The 19,025-nt window shown below is 41.5% G+C and overlaps 1 protein-coding gene across 5 annotated transcripts in view; it reads right to left on the reverse strand.

Moving 5' to 3' along the window:
* Nucleotides 1–19,025, reverse strand: part of MME (membrane metalloendopeptidase) — a 102,514-nt gene that overhangs the window by 63,754 nt on the left and 19,735 nt on the right. For all 5 annotated transcript variants that reach the window (XM_046003892.1, XM_046003889.1, XM_046003891.1 and 2 more), the window contains exons 4-7: nucleotides 1,888–2,049; nucleotides 848–928; nucleotides 666–761; nucleotides 432–550 (exon numbers count right to left, since the gene is read on the reverse strand). In XM_046003892.1, coding sequence (XP_045859848.1) covers nucleotides 432–550; nucleotides 666–761; nucleotides 848–928; nucleotides 1,888–2,049 — 458 coding nt within the window. The remainder of the gene's footprint in view (nucleotides 1–431; nucleotides 551–665; nucleotides 762–847; nucleotides 929–1,887; nucleotides 2,050–19,025) is intronic.

A 19,025-nucleotide genomic window follows, 5' to 3' on the forward strand; every position in this document is an offset into this window, starting at 1 on the left:
CAGATACTCTTTAGTAACAACTAAAATTGTATTCAAAAACCCCTTTCTATGTTGTTTTTGGAAGCAGTTAGAAATTTTTGGTTCCTAGACTTGCATTACTTATGTAAACCAAACCATGCTCCTTTTGTGAACACACAGAGAAATCAGATTTTTTTTCTAAATAGGAGCCCCTTTCATTTCTTTATTTTATGAAGAAAGCAGTGTCTAGACCTACAGTAGCAGAAGGGAGAGATGAATGTCTGAAACACAGCACTGAGAAAATACTTTCAAAATTGGGAGTCCAGGTACGGGAGACTGAGCACGAATTTATTACTACCTTGTTCATGCAGCTCAAATGAGAATATTCGTTATTCCTAAATATCAGTAACAATGTATGTAGACGTTTTGTTACAATTTAAAGATAACTTTGGCTGTCGGCCACACAAACTTACATGAATTATGTGGTTCACAGAGTTCTTATCATCAGTGCCAACAAAAAAATTAAGAATGACTTTTTTCCCATATTTAGAATTTAGTTGTGCAATAGCTTTCTCAGCTGTCCAAGAAGTACCTAAAGCAACGAAAGGTGAAGTATATTTTAGAAGCTTTAGTGCATTAATATGATACTATAATAACACAGATTTGACATGGGAATTATTTTTTTAAAAGAAGGAAAATTGCCTTACCATATGTTTGCTCCCAGTTGTCTGTTGCTATCGGCCAATCATATATATCTGGTAACAGACTGAGTAGAGGCTTTCCGCCTCTACTATCAATGGCAGCTTTTGAAAACAATGAAAATAAATTCATTATGAAATCTTTGCATTTTGGGGCACACTGTTAAGGTGATAAAATGGAGAGCACTTACATTCATTTATACAAGATCTATACAATGTTTTTGCTTTCTGTACTGCTACTATATCTTCAGTTTTGGGTTCCTGAAGAACATCTGAAATAGAGCATTTAATAAACCACATTAATATAACTGCTCATTTGCAGCTATAATTAACATTTGCAGTGCAAAGGTACAGGAAAGAAGCTTGCTTTTGTGTATGTTCCCTCCTTCCCCATTCTAAACCCTATAGGAAAAGCTAAACCCCTTACCAGATCATCATTCCTAGTGCAGAACTGGGAGTTGGTTTCATTAGCCAAGTTAGATGAAAGTCTTTTTGATGAGATTATCTTTTTTTTGTGAACAGTGATGTGTACTGCTCTGCCATACATAAGTTACTTTTTTTGAAATTGAGATTAAAAAGAAATAATAATGCAGAGGAATATGGAATTTAATACAACAGTCTTCCTGATGGCTGGAAATAATTATCTTTGTGTGATTGTACTGTTCATGCTCCAAATAAACTGACTGAATTATTCTATTTGTTTGGATGTTTGAAATAGCAAAAATTGTGTTTCTACGGAGTAACTTCTAGAAGAGGGGAACAGGAGATGGAGGAGAGCAGAAGACCAGACGAGACTTCCTCAGCTTACTGGGGAGAAGGTCTTAGCTGGGTTAGAATAAATGTACCTACTCTGAGATGCAAACACAGTAATTCAACACAGTAATGACTCAATATTGACTTCAACCAGGGCCAGCATGGAAAAACAATGGAGATGGCATTTAGTGGCAATCCACTTCTTATAACGTGAAACGGTGTAAGATAGATACCATCTCTAGGGATGACAGAGCTTCATCGTACGTGCACCCACACACGAAAGCAGGAATGTGCAGCGGCCAACATGTCCATTTCAGTGTTACCACCCTCAAACGACTTAGTGGTGAGCCACAAAACTTGGAGGGATTATCGACTTTAATCTTCTGTGACATTCTCCGTAATGGCTAAGAGCCGTAGCTTTAAAATATGGGTATGTTAAGAGAGAAATCTTTGATGCATAGACACAAACTCCACTAACCTTTCAAAACGACTTCTAGTTCATCTCTTAAAATGTCAAAGTTACTGTAACGGGAGCTGGTCTCGGGAATGACGTTGCGTTTCAACCAGCCTCCACAGGCATATTTAAAAAAATCTGTACAAGGCTCAGCAGTGGCATCCATGTTCTGGATCAGTCGAGCAGCTGGAAGACCAGAGAAAGAACAAGATAAAATGAAGGGTGTATTTCTTAAGTATTGTGGAACGGGGAACAAAAGCCCTGTTGTTTCTCCTTCATTATCAAGTCAACTGGACTGATGATCCTTTTTCTTACTTGAAGAGGAATGGTGACGATTTATGTAGAGTCCTCTTTTCCTTTATTATAGTTGCTTGGGTTTCTTTCTGAGAGGTCTCAGTCCTCCCATCCTACATCTCACCCCCACTTCCAAATAACTAAGCTTCTTGCTAGTTCCTATCTCAGATGAAAAAAAGAATACCATTCTGCCTTAGCCACCCCAAGCCTGGGGCTGACACAAGGTGGTTCTTCACTCTACTAACTAAAGCTGTTGCCTCTACTCCTCAGGTTTCTATGTCTCTGAGACTCCAAGGGATGTGGGATTTCTTTTTGTTTTTAAGTAATACCAACACCCCACGTGGGGCTCGAATGCACGACCCCGAGATCAAGAGTCGAATGCTCCACCGACTGAGCCAGCCAGGTGCCCCTGTGGGACTGCTCATGGATTTCATCATTTTAGTGAGGATGTAAATCTGCCATTATTACTTCTTGGACCTTGCTTACAAAATTTTTGCAATTCAAATTTGACATCTGATTTGCATTTGTTTATGTAGAGTCTGTCATTATAAAATTGGTTTTTAACTAAGCTTGTTAGCTTTTCTTATGTCCACTCTTTCATCTTGGAGAACCTCGATGAAAATGCAAATGAGCCAACAGCGAGTATCAACAGTGTGCAAAACACTGACTGTGCTCGGTGCCCCAGTTAGAAGGATGTATAAAATACAAATTACGGCTTGAGGAGGGTATTATGTACAGGAGGCCCAACGCCCACAGTTTCTCACACCTGAATAGTGAGAAAACCTTCCCACGGTCCTCCCCACGTTCCTTCTCCTACAAGTTGAACTGTTCTGCGCTGAAAACAAAAGAGCAATTGAGAACGCAGTGGTATTGAGAGAGTGTTAAGCTCTCCAAGGAGCTTTTGAAAATATTGCGCTTTCTGAAGAAATTAATTAATTAAAAACCTCCAACAATCACTGAGGTGTGCAGATTCTTTCCAACTGGGAATGGTTCAGTCTATCTTCCAGCTGAACGTCAAGCCCACCCCCCTCCCGTTCTCACCACCTTCTGGGTGTGTTTGCTTGGCGGCCCCCTCGGGCTCCATGTCTCTGACGCCGAGCCCTGGGTCATCTCCAGACCATTCCTCTCCTGGACTCTTGCGCTCTGCTGTACGACGTGACCCCCATCGCGGCCTCCCAGGCTGGAGCCTTGGGTAAAACTCTGTTATTTCCCCCTGCCCTTTAGGCTTCTTGGTAATCCCTCTGCCTCTTTTCTGTACTCTTGCCATGATCAGTTTCTATTTTCACTCAAAGTCCCCCAACTACTCATCGTGCTAGTACCGTCCCTCCTTGGATATATTCCCCAGGTCCTTCACAGATAGAAACTTCCCCAAATACACTTTCGCTAGTCACTCTCTCACTGGAAAATGTCAGTGGCTTGACACTGTCCAGGTTAGATTACAAAACTCTTTAAGTTGGCCTCTAAATCTTTCGGAGACTCATCAAAAGTCTCTCTCCGCCTTCTCTCTTTTCCTTCCGCTCTCTGTGTTTTTACACAAACTCTCTGCTCCAGCCAGACAGGTTAGCATCGTGTGCCACAAACACTCCTGTGTTTCTCCACCTGGTGCTGTTGTTTCTCCCGCACTGCCCCCGTCTAACTTCTCTTCCCTTTCTTCCCAAATGCTACCCACTATTCAGGGATCAGCGTATGTCCCATCTTTTCCCTGGAGTTTCCATGACTCCACACTTGACGGATTATTTCTCTCTCAGGACTCCTGAGAGCTCATGGTCTCAGTCCTGAATGCTCAGATGAGGTTTCTCACTGTGGACACCTCCTCTGTCTTCCTGACCAAGTTGATGAACTTAGCCTCTTTGTATTCCCATCACCTGGCACCTCCTAAAAGACGTGCACAAATGGTTGTGACCCTACTGAGTCATTGTGAGCCCCACTCCCTCCTCCTACACACCTCCTTCCCTGCCCCTGCAGGTCAGACCAGTTCTCATCTCATGGCCTCCAGTCCGCCCCATCCTTGCAATGTCCACTCTTTCTGCTCTGCTTCGGGCCCTCCTTCTCTTAGGCTCTACCCAGGCCCTTTCGTCCAAGTTACGGCCCCAGGCCTCTCCCCACTCCAGTCCATTCTGTGTGCCAGTCCGATTATTGCTGTAAGATTTTCACATGCCATTTCCACTCTGAGGTTTTTAATATGTCCTGTCTGCATTTATAATAAAATCCAGAGAAACATATAAATATATACAAATATATAATAAAATCCACACCTGAAACTAATGTAACACTGTATGTTAATTACACATGAATCAAAAGAAAACAAGTAAAATCACAGATGACTGAGAGAAATTTTAAAAAAGAAAAAAATCCAGATCCCACAGCATATTCTCACTCTGACCCGTCCAGGGAAGCTTCTCTCTTCCCACTTCCTCACATGCGCCACGTGCCCCAATTAAATGACCCTGTTCGGTTTCTGCTGTGAACACCTTACAGTTTTCTGCTTTTGTAACTTAGACCGTGGTGCTTCCACCCCTATTAAAACATCCTTTTTAATTTTTTCATGTTTAGAGATTTGAGACATTTTCAAGGCTCAGTTCAAACCGTCCTTCTTCACCAAGGATTGTCCTTACAAAATCCGTATCAGCTGCTATAGTATTCATTTTTGTTGTCAGAAAAACCACGATCCCCTCCCCTAGACTGTGTGGTTCTGGGAAAGAAGGGAGAGCGCTTTCCAGGTCTCTCACAGAGCCTCAGGTCGCATTCAGTCAAGATCTGTCAGTAAAAAAACTCTAACCGACATGTCAGGTAGAGATTAGGAAATTGACTTTAAAAAGGTAGAAAAAGTAATTCCCTTAAACGAAGGAAATGAAGAGATGACGACAGGGGAAGTGAAAATAAAGGCCCTAAACACTGGGCAAATTATCCTGTTAAAAAGTGAAAAAACTGGAAAACTGGAGCCTGAAAGAAGTGCTAACCAGGGGTGTTCTAAGCATACATTTTTAGCAATTTTATGCAACTCTTATTTTTTACAATACTTCTAAGTATTTAAACTGAATGTTGGAGAGGCAAGTGCCCTTTTGCAAGCACTTCCATCTCTTCCCCACGGGGGAAATGGCTGGTTTATGTCCTAACACCACCAGGAACAATGAAACTGGGAGGGCGCAAGAGCCCTGAATGGGTAATGAGTGAGCCCAATGAACACGGACAGTAATGAGCAAGTCTTCCTGCCTGTTTGGAAATACCTCATGCTCTTTTAAACACCTTGAAGGTGTTTAATAGGAGGAGCCATGGGGCCGCCCTAGGTAGGTTCCTGAGCCTGATCCGTTGCCCTGTGAAAAGCCTCTACAGGCCTCCTGTCTCCCACAAGGGAAACAAGTGCTCCTTCCCCGCTTAGGGGGAATTCATCCTTGACACCCAGTTAAAGGACTCATATGTGGAAAACAAACCAAAGAAGCAGTGTTCCGACAATTTGTGAGGGCTGGTGCAGGCCAGAGGTAGGAAGAGGAGACTTTGCCAACTCCTTCCTGTGGCACTTTTTAAATTTCCCTTTGACCAGAGAGCTCATCTGGGCATGGGCGCTTCCAATCACTTCAAAGAGCACTCTCTGTTCTGGCGAATATTTGGGGGCCGTGGGCCAAGGCAAGTCATGGGCTAGCACTTTTATGCCGGGCTTTGATCAAGCTTCCTTTAATCTCTTATCGTGGGTTTGATTCTCAGTTTGCACCGTATCCTCCGGACCTCCTCTGGGCTGACTTTTCTTTGAAGTCAGCGGCAGACCTGTGGGTAGAAGGGCTGTAGGAAACACACACACAACTGTCAAGCTGGTTGTAATTGTTTCTAGATTTTGCACTTTGTTTTGAATTACTCAGCCTCTCCCAAGAGCCACACCTGGGCTCTTCAGATGTTTCCTTATCTGTGTGTTTCTGACTTCTGAGTAAACAAATGGGGTTTAAAAACAAATAAAATTATTCACCTTCCTCAGCAGACAGAGAAAATGATGTAGTAAAGCAAATGTATGGTCATGGAATGGTGCTGACCAGATGTCCGTTAAGTGAAAAACAGTATTTCTTCTTTTTAAAAATCTGTATAAAAGCACAGAAAAGTCTAAAAGACATTTGCAGCAGTTATATCTGGGTTGGCGGATTATGTGTGTGTTTAATTTTGTCTTAGTTGCTTATCTTTATTTTCCAATTTGTATTAGATGAACATGCATTGCTTTTGCAATAAGAAAAAAAAGCATTTTTAATTTAAGAAAATAGTCACATGAAGACAAGAGAAGTAATCTTCTATTAATAATGAGCTTATTTCTTATGAATGACAATTCCAAATGTTCTAGGCTGATAATATATGACACACCATTTTTTTTCCTAACTAATCTTCTTGTTACATTCTCCCAACTTCCTTGACTATAGGATTTTTAAAACCAGCTCAACTACCATCTGGGAAGTTATTAATTACTGTATTCATTACCAAGAGTCCATTGTGTGGGTATGGATTAGAAGATGCCGTACAAGCTGGGAAAATGTTTGGGGTCTTTAAATCAGGCAGACCTGTTTTGGACTCTCCGAGCTTCACCACTTTTCAGTTGTACAAGATTAAGTAATTTCCCCAAGGTCAAGAAGCCAGTAAATGATGGAGCCCCAGGCCTTGCACTTAGGCTCCCATGGCTCTGAGTGCCCCATCCACGTCCGTCCATATTTTGGGTAGACCAGATGGGGCTGTGTGAGAAGCAGTGATTTGCATTCTCTCCCTTTCTTCTTTTCCACTCTTTCTCAGTTGCCCTTTATTTCCCCCTTGCCCTCTACTTCCTCCCCTCCCTGACACTCAGTAAGCATGGTTTCCCTCTTCCCCTAATGTCAGCCTTACCACCAGCACCTAGCCCTGGGTCTAAGGTAGGAGAAAGCATCAGGACTGGGAGGGTCTGTAGTACCCAGGAAGAAGGAAGAGGTTAAAAGCAACAATAACAACAGTAATAACAACAACAGATGAATTCTTCACAGCAGGGCAAGCAGACAGGTGAGTGGTATGGAGCCCGTTTGTGTATCTTCTTGAAGTGGGCATGTAGCAGGAGTCCTGCCTAACTTATCTTTGGATATAATCCACCGGGCTCTGGAGAGTGAAAATTCTCAGGGATGTAAGTTTCAGAGCAGTTCTTTTCAACCCTGGCTAACCATGTGAATTACCTTAGAAGACTTTTAAGCATCCAAATGCCCAGAATTCACCCCGACCAATTAAATCAGAATCTTCCGGGTGGTCTAGGCATTTTTTTAAAGGCTTCCCGAGTGGTTCTAATAAGCAGCCAGGGGAAAATCATCAGATTAGAGAACAGAGACACATGGAAAATCAGGACAAGAGAATCCAATATCCAATACTGGATTCAATATCCAATCCAGTATTCAATCCAACATCTGAAAATAAAGATGGTCTCATACTTGGATGAATCAGGCATATCTCTTCTTGCTTTTCCAGTCTGTGTGAACAGGCTCCCATCATGACAACCTATTACGTAAGTGCACTTCAGTCCCTTATAAATCCCTGGCCCAGTAGTGCAGGAAGCCACACATGAGTCTCCTGTGTACAAGCCCACTGCTCCTACCCTCCAGGCCTCCACTCTACTCTATTGCCTTTGGCCTGCACAACCTTTCACCCCAGATCCCATCCATGACCGAGCTCCTGGTGTAGGGGCTCTGTGAAACTGCCTTCCATCTGTCATTGTCCTGGAGGAGTCCCAGAGAGATTCCTGGCACCTCCAGGTAAATAGCTGACTTACATTTTACCTCCATGCCGCCCTCTCCCAAGAACCACAAGGACCGATAGGCCTGGCTTAGAGGAGACTATAATAGCAAAGCCTGCACTCCATTCAGAACTATTTCTCTTCTCTGATGGACAAGTCTTTGTTCAAGGGACGTTTTTGCTGAGTTTGACTTTATTCCTCTACAATGAGTTCTCACTTATCTCAGGAGGCTCCTGGGCCTCTTAGGTGACAGAGCTGGGCACAACCACTCCACCAGTGGCCAGACATGATTAGAAATGATAAAATGCCAGTTACACTGGAATTTCTCTACCTGTTACCTCAAGAAGAGGAGATCCTTGGTCTGCCTTTGGATGCCAGTGGCTTCCATGCCATACGGTCCCCCTTTCCTACCTATATACCCTGCTTTTTTTTAATTTAAAGATTTTATTTATGTATTTATTTATTTAGAGAGAGAGAGAACATGCCTATGCACACACGGTGGGGGGTGGAGAGGAAGGGGCAGAGGGAAATGGAGAAGCAGGCTCTGGGAACATGACCTGAGCAGAAGGCAGACGTTTAACTGACTGAGTTGCTCAGTGCCCGAGACCCTGCTTTCCAACAACATCAATAGTTTGCTAACTGAAAACAGGATTTTTGGCACTATGCACAAGAAATATTTCAATGTTTATACACATACATACCCTAGAGGCTAGTTTTCTGGTCCTGTGTGTGTGTGTTTTATTTTATTTTATATTTTATTTTCCTTTTTAATATGTGTGTGTTTTAAAGAAATTTCTGCATGTGTCAGGTGCTCCTGGGGAAACCGTCAGTAAAATAAAGGAAATCTAAAATAAATACAATTGTCACAAGTAGCAAATAAATAAACTGGATAACATAAAGCTTTGTGCTATGAAACTTTATTATGGACTTAACCTTATTTAATGTTGGTTCCTACTTAATAGATCACAGATGCTTTTCCATGAGAATGAATTTGTGGGAATTATGAATATGGTCAATTCTTTTTATTTAATGCAGTTTGTTGTAAAGTCACAACCAACCCTGAATTAGTAAGTACAGAGTCATTGACCCTTGGGGAAATACAGGGTTAGGTTCTTAAGAGCCTTGGATTATACAGCATTTTCATCAACTGATCAATACATAATCTTATTTTATGTGTGTTTTTATTTAATTGAAAGACATGTTATTTAATATATATCATTGGCTCATTAATACGGAACTCACAGCCAATAACGCTATAACTCATGATGGAACAAAGCTTACCTAACTCAGGTTTTTTTCCTTGTAAGGCATAACACATCTTTCTGGTGCTTGGAAACACTAACAGCCCTTCACCACTATGTCTGGGAGCCATTTTAAACCAGGAAATTACTAAAAAAAAGCACAACAAATATGAAAAATATGGCACTAAATAGACCGAGAGGACCCTTGCTTACAGTCCTTGTTGGGGACACGTGGAGGGCGACTCACCTCTTTCACCAACCTGCTCAGGTCTGTAAACAACCTCGAAAACACCACAAGTATCGATTCTGGGGTTACAAATAAATTTTAGCCAGTAGGTGAGTTAGCAAACAGGGAATTTGCAAAAAATTAGGACCAACTATACTTCTATTTTTCCTTTGAGGCTTTTGAACTATCCAGGAAATGTACAAAACAGGCAACAATATTAAGTGGGAATGGATTCAATGAACTTCATCCTCAATTCTTAAAGTTATATTTTAGGGTCAAACATTTTAAATAGGTTAGGCATCTATTTACAATGTAAGCGACACACATCTGATTCTATGAAAAAATTTCTTTCATGACCCTCTTACTCTGCATGGGGCTAAGGTTTAGGAAATGGTACGTGAACAAAACTGTTTTCAGCTTGTTCTCTCCAAATCAGCCCAAACTCTTGGCTTTTTGACTCCAAGCACATTAACATTTTCATTTCATTACCGTAAAATGACTATAATCAGCCTGGCTATAACTGTCCTGGAAGTGTCCAGAAGAGGTCAGAGAAATGTTGGGGTACCCAGGAACAAATGCTCTTATAAAGACCTTAGGACACCCATTTCTGACCCAACCTTCTGTCCTAAATGTTTGCTTTATTGATAGAAACTATGCCGGATATTACTTACTAGGCAAATTTGACAAGTTAAAAATCTTTTTTGACAACATGCTGAAAGTATTGCTGACCTCATTCCCCTGCTGCTACCATCCTCCCACCATCCCCCAGCCAAAATTAAGGCAAAGTCAGAACGTTTTGAAAGAACACAAGGAAAATGCAATGTAATCACAACGGGTCACAAAGGACTCCATTCAAAAGGCAGTAATGTGGAAACTAGAATCTAGGGGACCATTCCTGAGGGGAAAATGACTGAAAATTAGCAAGCACACAGAGTAACGCTAATAAAAACCAAATGGTTTTCATTACAAACATTCTAGATTCTTCCACGGTCCACTCCTCACTTTTAAATAAAATCCTTGTCCCGAAATTGCTTCTGTGATACCTTGGTTAAAGAAAGGTTGGGGGTGGGGTGGGTGAGTACCTCACGCTGCATGTAATCTAGACTGCTAGTTTATCATTTAATCAACCACTTCCTGTCAACCACTAGCTGAGTTCCAGCTAAGCCAAGGTCAACTCTTACACCAGTCTAAACGGTCAGCACCAAGAAAAGCCCTCACTATACATTTGTTCAGAAACTGTCTGTGGATTTATACAGGTAGAGGGAATCACAGTGAATTTACTGAGAGCTGCAACTCTCAAGAAAGGAGACCAACTGGGGCACAAGGCTGGTTCAGTTGATAGAGCATAACTCTTGATCTCGGGGTTGTGAGTTCAAGCCCTATGTTGGGTGGAGAGATTACTTTAAAAAAAAAAGAAAGGAAAAAAAAAAGAAAGAAACAAAAAAAAGAAAAGAAAGGAGACCTATTATTTTGTGTTTAGCTTGAGGAATAATTAGTTTATAACTATTTTACGTCTGCATGTGACTGATTTACCTTAAATATATAGACAAAAACACACACGTGTGCATGTGCACACTTCTAAACGGTTAACCTGGAATCCATCGGTATCAGATTTACAGACAACCTCACTATCGGATTCATATATAGAGTGTAAAATATAGGATCTTCTTTTGGGTTCAGCCAAAGATGCTCAGGTAATACTACTACTACTATTACTAATAATAGTCAATGCTTGACATGTGTTAGGCACCAAGCACTTGCTGCTCTGGAGGCACTTTTCTAAACTCTTTAAAATTTGTTTTCCTTAAACTGTATTTGGTAACTCTAATTTTGTTCCCATTTTAGAGCTGTAGAAATTGAGGGCCATTGTTGAGCAACAAAACCAAGGTTTTGACCTCAAGCAGTGGTGGACAGAGTCTGAGTTCTTCTGTGATGTTAAATTGTCTCTCTGGCTTTAAATTGTTTTTCCTTATTAATTGCTCTGCACAGTAAGATGTATTTAGCTTGAGGAATAGATTTTCTTTTCAAAGAAATCTAGGCACAGAGCGGTTACGTGTTCAAGATCACCGATACAACTTTAGATATAGCATAGGTCTAAACTTAAGCTGACGTTTTTAATACAGTATCATTCTTCCATGTCCAAATAACATTAAAGAAATTTCAGAAGCTACACAGAGAGTGGAAGAGAAGCCAAATTAAATTATATGGCAACCAGTTTTGGGGGGTGGGGGTCTTATGCCCAATTAAGGCTTTAATTGCTCTGTAACATGAGTATAGCTACATGAATTCTTTTTACCTCATTTGGCCCTGAATTTTAGAATTTGTTGAGATAATCACAGAAATCTCAAGTCTAATGGACCCACAATAATAATCCTTTTTTGGCTCTCCTCAAATTAGTGAAATTCTTCAGGCTTATCTTACAGCCCATTTCAATGAATGGCTCACAGCCAAGAGATGACAGTCAATAATTTGCCAATAGGGATTCTTCCAAAATTCACAACCCAAAACATATTCTGTTAATAACAGAAAGCCCTGAAACTGTGTTACAGTTAAGTTAAAGTGCCATATGTCTAAAAATAATTTTTCTTTTCCAGGTCCAATTTGCATTTTTGAATCCTAAAAGATTCTTTGCTAGCAAAAAGCTATTAGCGATTCTACTGCCATTTAAATACAATATATCACTTAAAATAAGTTAGCAGGGCTGCATGTTGATTATAATGCTAATGAATAAAAATGCTCCTTTTTGAAGAAAGATATTGAAGGTGATGAGAAAGGCTAAGCTGTTCCCTCAGTAGCTCCCGTCAGGTAGATCCCCAGCTCCCTGGACGTTGGCAGGTTTGTCCGAAGCGGAAGCAGGGAGTTTACACACCCGGGTTTCTCCCATGTAAGCATTTTGTTATTTCAGGTCATGTTATTGACCAAAAATGATCAGAGCAACTTCACTAATAGGTAATTACTAAGAACAACTCAAAACATTCTGCCTTTGCCATCAAATTTGATTAGACAGTGGTGCAAAAAATCGCAGCAGCAGGATAAGCTGGGTCATCAGTGCTTTTAGAATAATGAAGTCAGGGCTGTCCGAGTGGCTCAGTTATTAAGTAAGCATCTGCCTTCAGCTCAGGTCGTGATCCTGGGATCGAGTCCCGCATCAGTCTCCCCGCTCAGTGGGAAGCCCGTTTCTCCCTCTCCCACTCCCCCTGCTTGTGTTCCTTCTCTGGCTGTGTCTTTCTCTGCCAAATAAATAAAATTAAAAAAAAAAAAGAATACTGAAGTCAAAATCAGTTACGAAGGCTCTTCTCTAGTAAGCACTATTCAATTCAGTACGTGTAACAAACAGCACTCAGGTGATGTCAGGTTGTGTTTTTTAATGGATAAATAGCCCTTTTATATTATAGGAGACACAGAGGATTATGCTCAATCATTTGCCTTCTCAAAAAAATTTTTCTCCTTGTGGAGCACGAAAAGACTCGGAAACTCGTCATTTCATCTTGACAAATATTTTTGAGTCCTCCTATATATCGAACACTATTCGGAACTAAATACACCACGGTGAATAAGCAGGTGTAATCCCAGCCCTCAGAGCTTGCAGATTTTCTTCTGAAACACCACTGTTTCTTTCATAATGTACATGAACTCCTCTAGTGGAACTGTATCTAGCCATGCCAGACTAGAGGTGGACAAGGAGAGCCAGGCTAGTGGTAATGTGGGTCCTAGAGAGCTGGAAATTCTTCCCTCAGTAGGAAGTAGTAGGGACACATCTTTGCCATATTTGTGTATCGGGTTCCCTGACAAATCACTTTGCCTGGAGCGCAGTGGCTGCCATATTTGTGTATCGTGTTCCTTGACAAATCACTTTGCCTGGAGAACAGCAGTTTTGTGACTTCAGGATAAGGAACCCGAAAATAAGTATAAGAAAATAAATAAATTATTTATTCAACCAATATGTATGGATAATAATTATCTATTTATTTATTCAACCAATATGTATGGATAATGATTATTTATTTATTTATTCAACCAATATGTATGGATGACTTACTATGTGCTCTGCACCATGCTAGGTGCTGTAAACAGAATGATAAGTTGGAGTCAAAGCTTTTATTGCAGTGGGCAAAACTAGACGTTGGTCAACTAACTAGAGTGAGATGTGAGTTACGGGTGTATAGGGAGCGCTGGGAGTGAAGGAAGGATTAGCTGGGCAAAGGAGGAGAGAAGGGCATTTCATTCATTCATTCATTGGTCATTCAGCAAATACCTGAGTCAGGTACCAAGCTGTTTTCCAGGTTGAAAAGATGGGTGATGGCCTTGACATGAGGGCTAGAGTGTAAAGGCTATGGGTGTGGAAAAGTAGGTTAACCCCTGAAAAAAGGGTGCAGGATGGATAAAGACGAAGAGCTTCAGCACCCTGAGGAGCCCTGCCTGTCTTTGACTAGTGGAAGCAGATGGGTGGGAACTAATAATCAGGAGCTTGGCCTTTGTCACCTTGTCCTATGAAGGGGAGGGATGTGATCAGGAGAAAGCATTGACTTGTGTGGAGCCTGCAGGAAATAGCCAGCCTTGTTCTGTAAGTCCTCATCATGGGCATGCCATGGAGAGAGCTTTCCTTTTATTTTCAATCTCCAGGGCTGGTCACAAAGTTCTAAAGCATCTCTTGGACACATGCCCTGCCAAATCGGCTCATGCTTCTCTGAGCCCTTGCTTGGATGGATCTTCTCCACGAATCCAGAGATCTTGTGGACCACAGACATTAAGCTGCTGGCTGGCCTCCTCTGTGTTTCATACGTCACGACATCATTTGTATGACACATGGTGAGGTGAGAGATGGAGCCTCAGATCATCAATGATGACAAGATAACTCAAAGTATATTTCACAGAAGATAAAAGCAATAATAATTGTAGGTACGCTCCCCACCCAAAGCAAGGGATCTAATCCCAATACTTCGCACGATGAGTAGATAATGGACATTCCAAAAGAATCCTTCCTTCTCAGTTAAGTAAGTCTTCTCATAGTAAATTACCCATCTGTTATTTAAAAGCTTTGAAAAGCACACATGTACCCTATCAGCATCCTTTAAAACATTTTCATATGGCTTCTTTTTTCTGTTACTAAGCTTGAAGTAAAAATGACTTTTATTGTTCATTTAAAGTCAGATAGGCAATATCTGAAAAAAATTTTTAACTTTTCACACATATATTAGATTTTCTTATATCAAATAAAACAAGATAAAAACCTGATTCCTTCAAGGTTTTAAAATTAATAGGTGTGGTAGTTGATGGTTGAGGGAAAAGGAGGATCCTTGGCTTTCTGTGCTGACATCCAAGATTAGTGAGCTGTTCCTCCCTCGGTAAATGAAGAAACATTTTCTTCCATGTAAACTGTTAGTCGGGTACATAACGTGGGCTCAGGTAGAGAAGTCTGGGCCAGTCCACTGAGACTGAGTCTTATTTTAGGTAGACTACTAGGCTCAGCAACGGAGGGATGGAAACCCACAGCCAGTTGTGACAAGCCATACCACAGTGTGATCCAAGAAAGCCCGGCAAGTTCTGGCAAAAGGTAATGAGGTTAAGAGCTAAGCTATGCTTCAGTCCCAGAAGACAGGGAAGGAAAAGCAGAAACTTGGCGTCCAGAGGTGGGGAATGAACCAGAAGTGAGGTCCCAAGGGACAAGGTTAAGAACCCATGTAACTGGAGCTGGGGTCAGAGGCAGCTCAGGAGGCATGAGACAGAGCAAATCTGGAGTCAGAGCCACTGACTGTGACCTTAGTGAGTGCCTGGGCCTGAAATGGGTCTGACCCTGCCACACGGGCCCTGCATGGAACCCAACCAGTTGGTAAACCTTGCAAATGTTCTCACTTGTTTTCTTGGTTTTAATTTTACTACCACAGTTAAAATATATCATGTCAAGTTTCATAGTGTCCATTTCTACTATCTTATAGTCCCTTTTAAAAGATTCATATTTGCATGGATATGAGTTTATGGGGGCTTTCAAGGTATCACTAGTGCCATTTTCCTCTCAACATATTGTTATATCCTTGCTACAGAATAATATAGATAGTGCTCTGAGAAATTTTCTGTTCAGTTAATGACTTTTTATATATTGCTTCCTTTACTTGATCCACTCAAATATAATTAAATATTATTTCTCTGAACAAATACAACTATTAATATTTTGCTCCTTGGCTTCCAAGTTAGTGAAACCATTAATTGCCATATAAATATGTTTGGTGATAATGAATTCATCTGGTTTCAGACTAGCAGAGGTATCAAATCATCCCAATTTCACTCAGGTAATTTCATTATACCAGAAAATTAAGTCCATGGATTTAACAAACGCTTTCTTTTCTGGAAGTATTTTTAAGTAACTACGGGATCTTCAAGCACATCTTATTATAAGTCTATAACGATTTGGGAGTTCTTTAAATAAGAATTTCTTTGAAGTTCAGGAAAGCCTTGATTAACCCAAGAAACTATTTGAAGATATGGCTTGGGCCATATCCATCATTTTATAGTTGATTTGCTTGTTTCTGCTTTAAGAATCAAGCACAGAGAAACAGATGCGGGGCTGGCCATTGGTTGCCTGCTAATTGATTTCAATTTGACTGACCAATGATCTACTCTGTCCTGTGGACTAAACCTCCTTTCCCCTTTTTTTGGCTTCACAGCTAAGATCCTACTACTGTTAGACTCCTCTGGACTGAAGTGTGGTCTTCTTTTTTGTTCTGTTTTTGTTTTATTCATTTATTTGTCAGAGAGAGAGAGAGAGCACGCGCACAAGCAGGGGAAGCAGCAGGCAGAGGGAGAAGCAGGTTCCCCACTGAACAGGGAGCCTGATGTGGGAATCGATCCCAGGACCCTGGGATCATGACCTGAGCCAAAGGCAGGTGCTTAACCAACTGAGCCACCCAGGAACCCCAGGACTAAAGTTTTTTAAAGAAGATAATTTTGGGGTGCCTGGTTGGCTCATTTGGTAGAGAATGCGACTCTTGAACTCAGGGTTGTAAGCTTGAGCCCCACGCTGGGTGTAGAGATTACTTAAATATAAAAATTTTAAATAAGTAGATAAGGGGTGTCTAGGTGGTTCAGTCAGTTAAGCATCTGCATTGGGCTCAGGTCATGATCCTAGGGTTCCAGGGTCCTGAGATTGAGCCCCACGTCAGACTCCTTGCTCAACAGAGAACCTACTTCTCCCTCTGCCACTCCCTCTGCTTGTGCTCTTTCAAATAAATAAATAAATAAATAAATAAAATCTTTAAAAATAAAATAAAATAAATAAGATTTTAAAAAGATATTTTGATTTCTAAAATATGACAAATCTGTTTTGGGTTGTTTTCTTTTTTTTAATTTGGAAGGAAGACCGTGCCTGTGAGAAAGGTTTAAACAAACATTGTGTTTTAAGATAAGAACTCACAGATTCACTTGCAGTGAAAAGATAAGTAAACATGAATTCATTAATAATTCTGTCAAATGAAGCTCAAAAGCATCAGGCCAGACAGGTGGCCTCCAGCATTTCCTCTTGCTGGTTGCTACTTAGCCACTTGAATTATGTAATTTCATATGACAACACGTGAGCCCAAAGCCCTAACCTGTGCGAACTAACTTCTAGATCACCTGGCACGTCCTAAGACTCTAGAATCTTCCTCTTGTCAGCAAACATTTACCTCCATTCAAAAGGAAATCTGCAAACTCTTCTCTGGAGTAGGAAAGATACGGGTCTGGGATGCGAGAGGAAATGGGATTAAAGGAGCATTTTAAGTGTTTAAGTAATAAATGAAGTATTTAAGTAGTCAGCTCTAAGCCCACTCACTGAGTGCTGCCACGGCTCTCTGCTTTAACCCAAACCCCTCCTCCTGAAGCTCCCACGCCCTCCAGCATTTCAAGACCCGGAAAGGCACAAGGAGCCTTCTACTGTCACTCCGAGTGGCATCCAAATCATCACTCTTCACGGACTTTATTTAGGCTTCTGCCAGTTGGACCATTCCAGCCTCAGCTACTGTATTTCTTTAACTTTCTAGACATTAGAAAGACGGACACCTCACTCAGTCTTTCCGTCCATGAAAGTTCGGCCATCTTCCCAGGTAACATCAGGCCTGTGGAGACCACCTCCACTCCTCCTCAGCTAGAGAACTTCTGAACCTTCTGAACTGCCATGACCTTCCCCTCCACTCCACATCAGTACATGCATTTTTTATGGTTTCATTCTGATGCTGCCGTCACCCAGAATAGTTCTACCTTCGAGATCTTCAACTTGAGTAACCTATGCTCTGACCTTCTGATCTGTAGAACTGTTTCCCTTTCTTTATTCCCTCTATACCTGCCCTTGAACTTCACTGAGAACGCGCATCCCACTCTATTTTCCCTTTGCCTTCATCTTCTACCCAGCCCACATCCTGTAGTGCCATCATTTAAACCATCATCTCATCAAAGTACTTCAATCCCCTGCCCTCTGCAGGGAAGCCTACCCGGAATCCATCCAGCTGCCCTCCTTCCCCCTCTAACTCTAGGCTGAGGTATTTAATAATGTATTTTATATATTGATGGATGGACTGTCTCCTTTTTTATTGTGAGTGTCTTGTGAGCAGGGATTTGTGTTATTCACTTCTACATCCTCAGCAACTAGAGCAGTGCTCAATAAATATCTGTTGGAGATATTATCAGTGATGCTGGGAAAATCCCATAACTCCCTGGTTTCATGCCATTTCAAATAATGGCCTTCAGCTTCAATAGGGTTATCAGTCCTGTGCACAGCCATGCTACATACTTGGCCCTGGTTAGCCTTCCCTTCCACTCTATACACTGCCCCTTTCCAGCTTTCAATACTCCCGCTTTCTCTGCCAGCTTTTGCTTCTTACTTCACAGTGGAAAGTGAAGTAATGGGATGGTGGGTGACATGCCTTCCTATCCTTCCCAGCTTCCAGGTGTATTTGCATTCAGACCACCATTGCCTCTTTCCCCCTGGCAAGAGAGGAAGAGGGGGCCCTCCTCTGTCTAAGTGGAGTCCTGCCATCTTTCCCCTGGATATGTCCTCTCTCATGTCCCCAGGAACAAGACATACCAAGTTTCCCACCTTCGACCTGAAACTTCAACTTCTTCCTCTCGGCTTTCATTTCTCATCTTATCGACCTTGCAGCTGCACTCAACTCCAGCGATCTGATTTTTAACATACTCTCTTCCTTTTGCCTTGGTGATTTTACGCTTCACTGCTTTTCCTCCTACCTCCCTGACTCCTCCCCCTCCATCCTTTTTGGAAATCTTCATTTCCTTCCTGGCAAATCTCAACCATGTCATGCATATGCTAATGGTTAGTGAATCCTCATATCCAGCCCTAACTTTGCCATATGGAAGACTAGTGTCTCAAGTCTACACTGTCTCAAAGGGGACTTTTTTTCTTTTTTTTTAAGATTTTATTTATTTTTAACTTTTTAAAAAAATTTCTTTTCAGCGTAACAGTATTCATTGTTTGTGCACCACACCCAGTGCTCCATACAATACGTGCCCTCCCTATTACCCACCACCTGGTTCCCCCACCTCCCACCGCCCCCTCCGCCCCTTCAAAACCCTCAGGTTTTTTTTCAGAGTCCATAGTCTCTCACAGTTCATCTCCTCAAAGGGGACTTTTTACTGCATGTTAAAATCTGTCCATTTTCTCCACCCTGTTACCATTCAAACCCAGGCAACCATTAGC

The sequence above is a fragment of the Meles meles genome, chromosome 4, assembly GCF_922984935.1.
Source record: "Meles meles chromosome 4, mMelMel3.1 paternal haplotype, whole genome shotgun sequence".
Classification (NCBI taxonomy): domain Eukaryota; kingdom Metazoa; phylum Chordata; class Mammalia; order Carnivora; family Mustelidae; genus Meles; species Meles meles.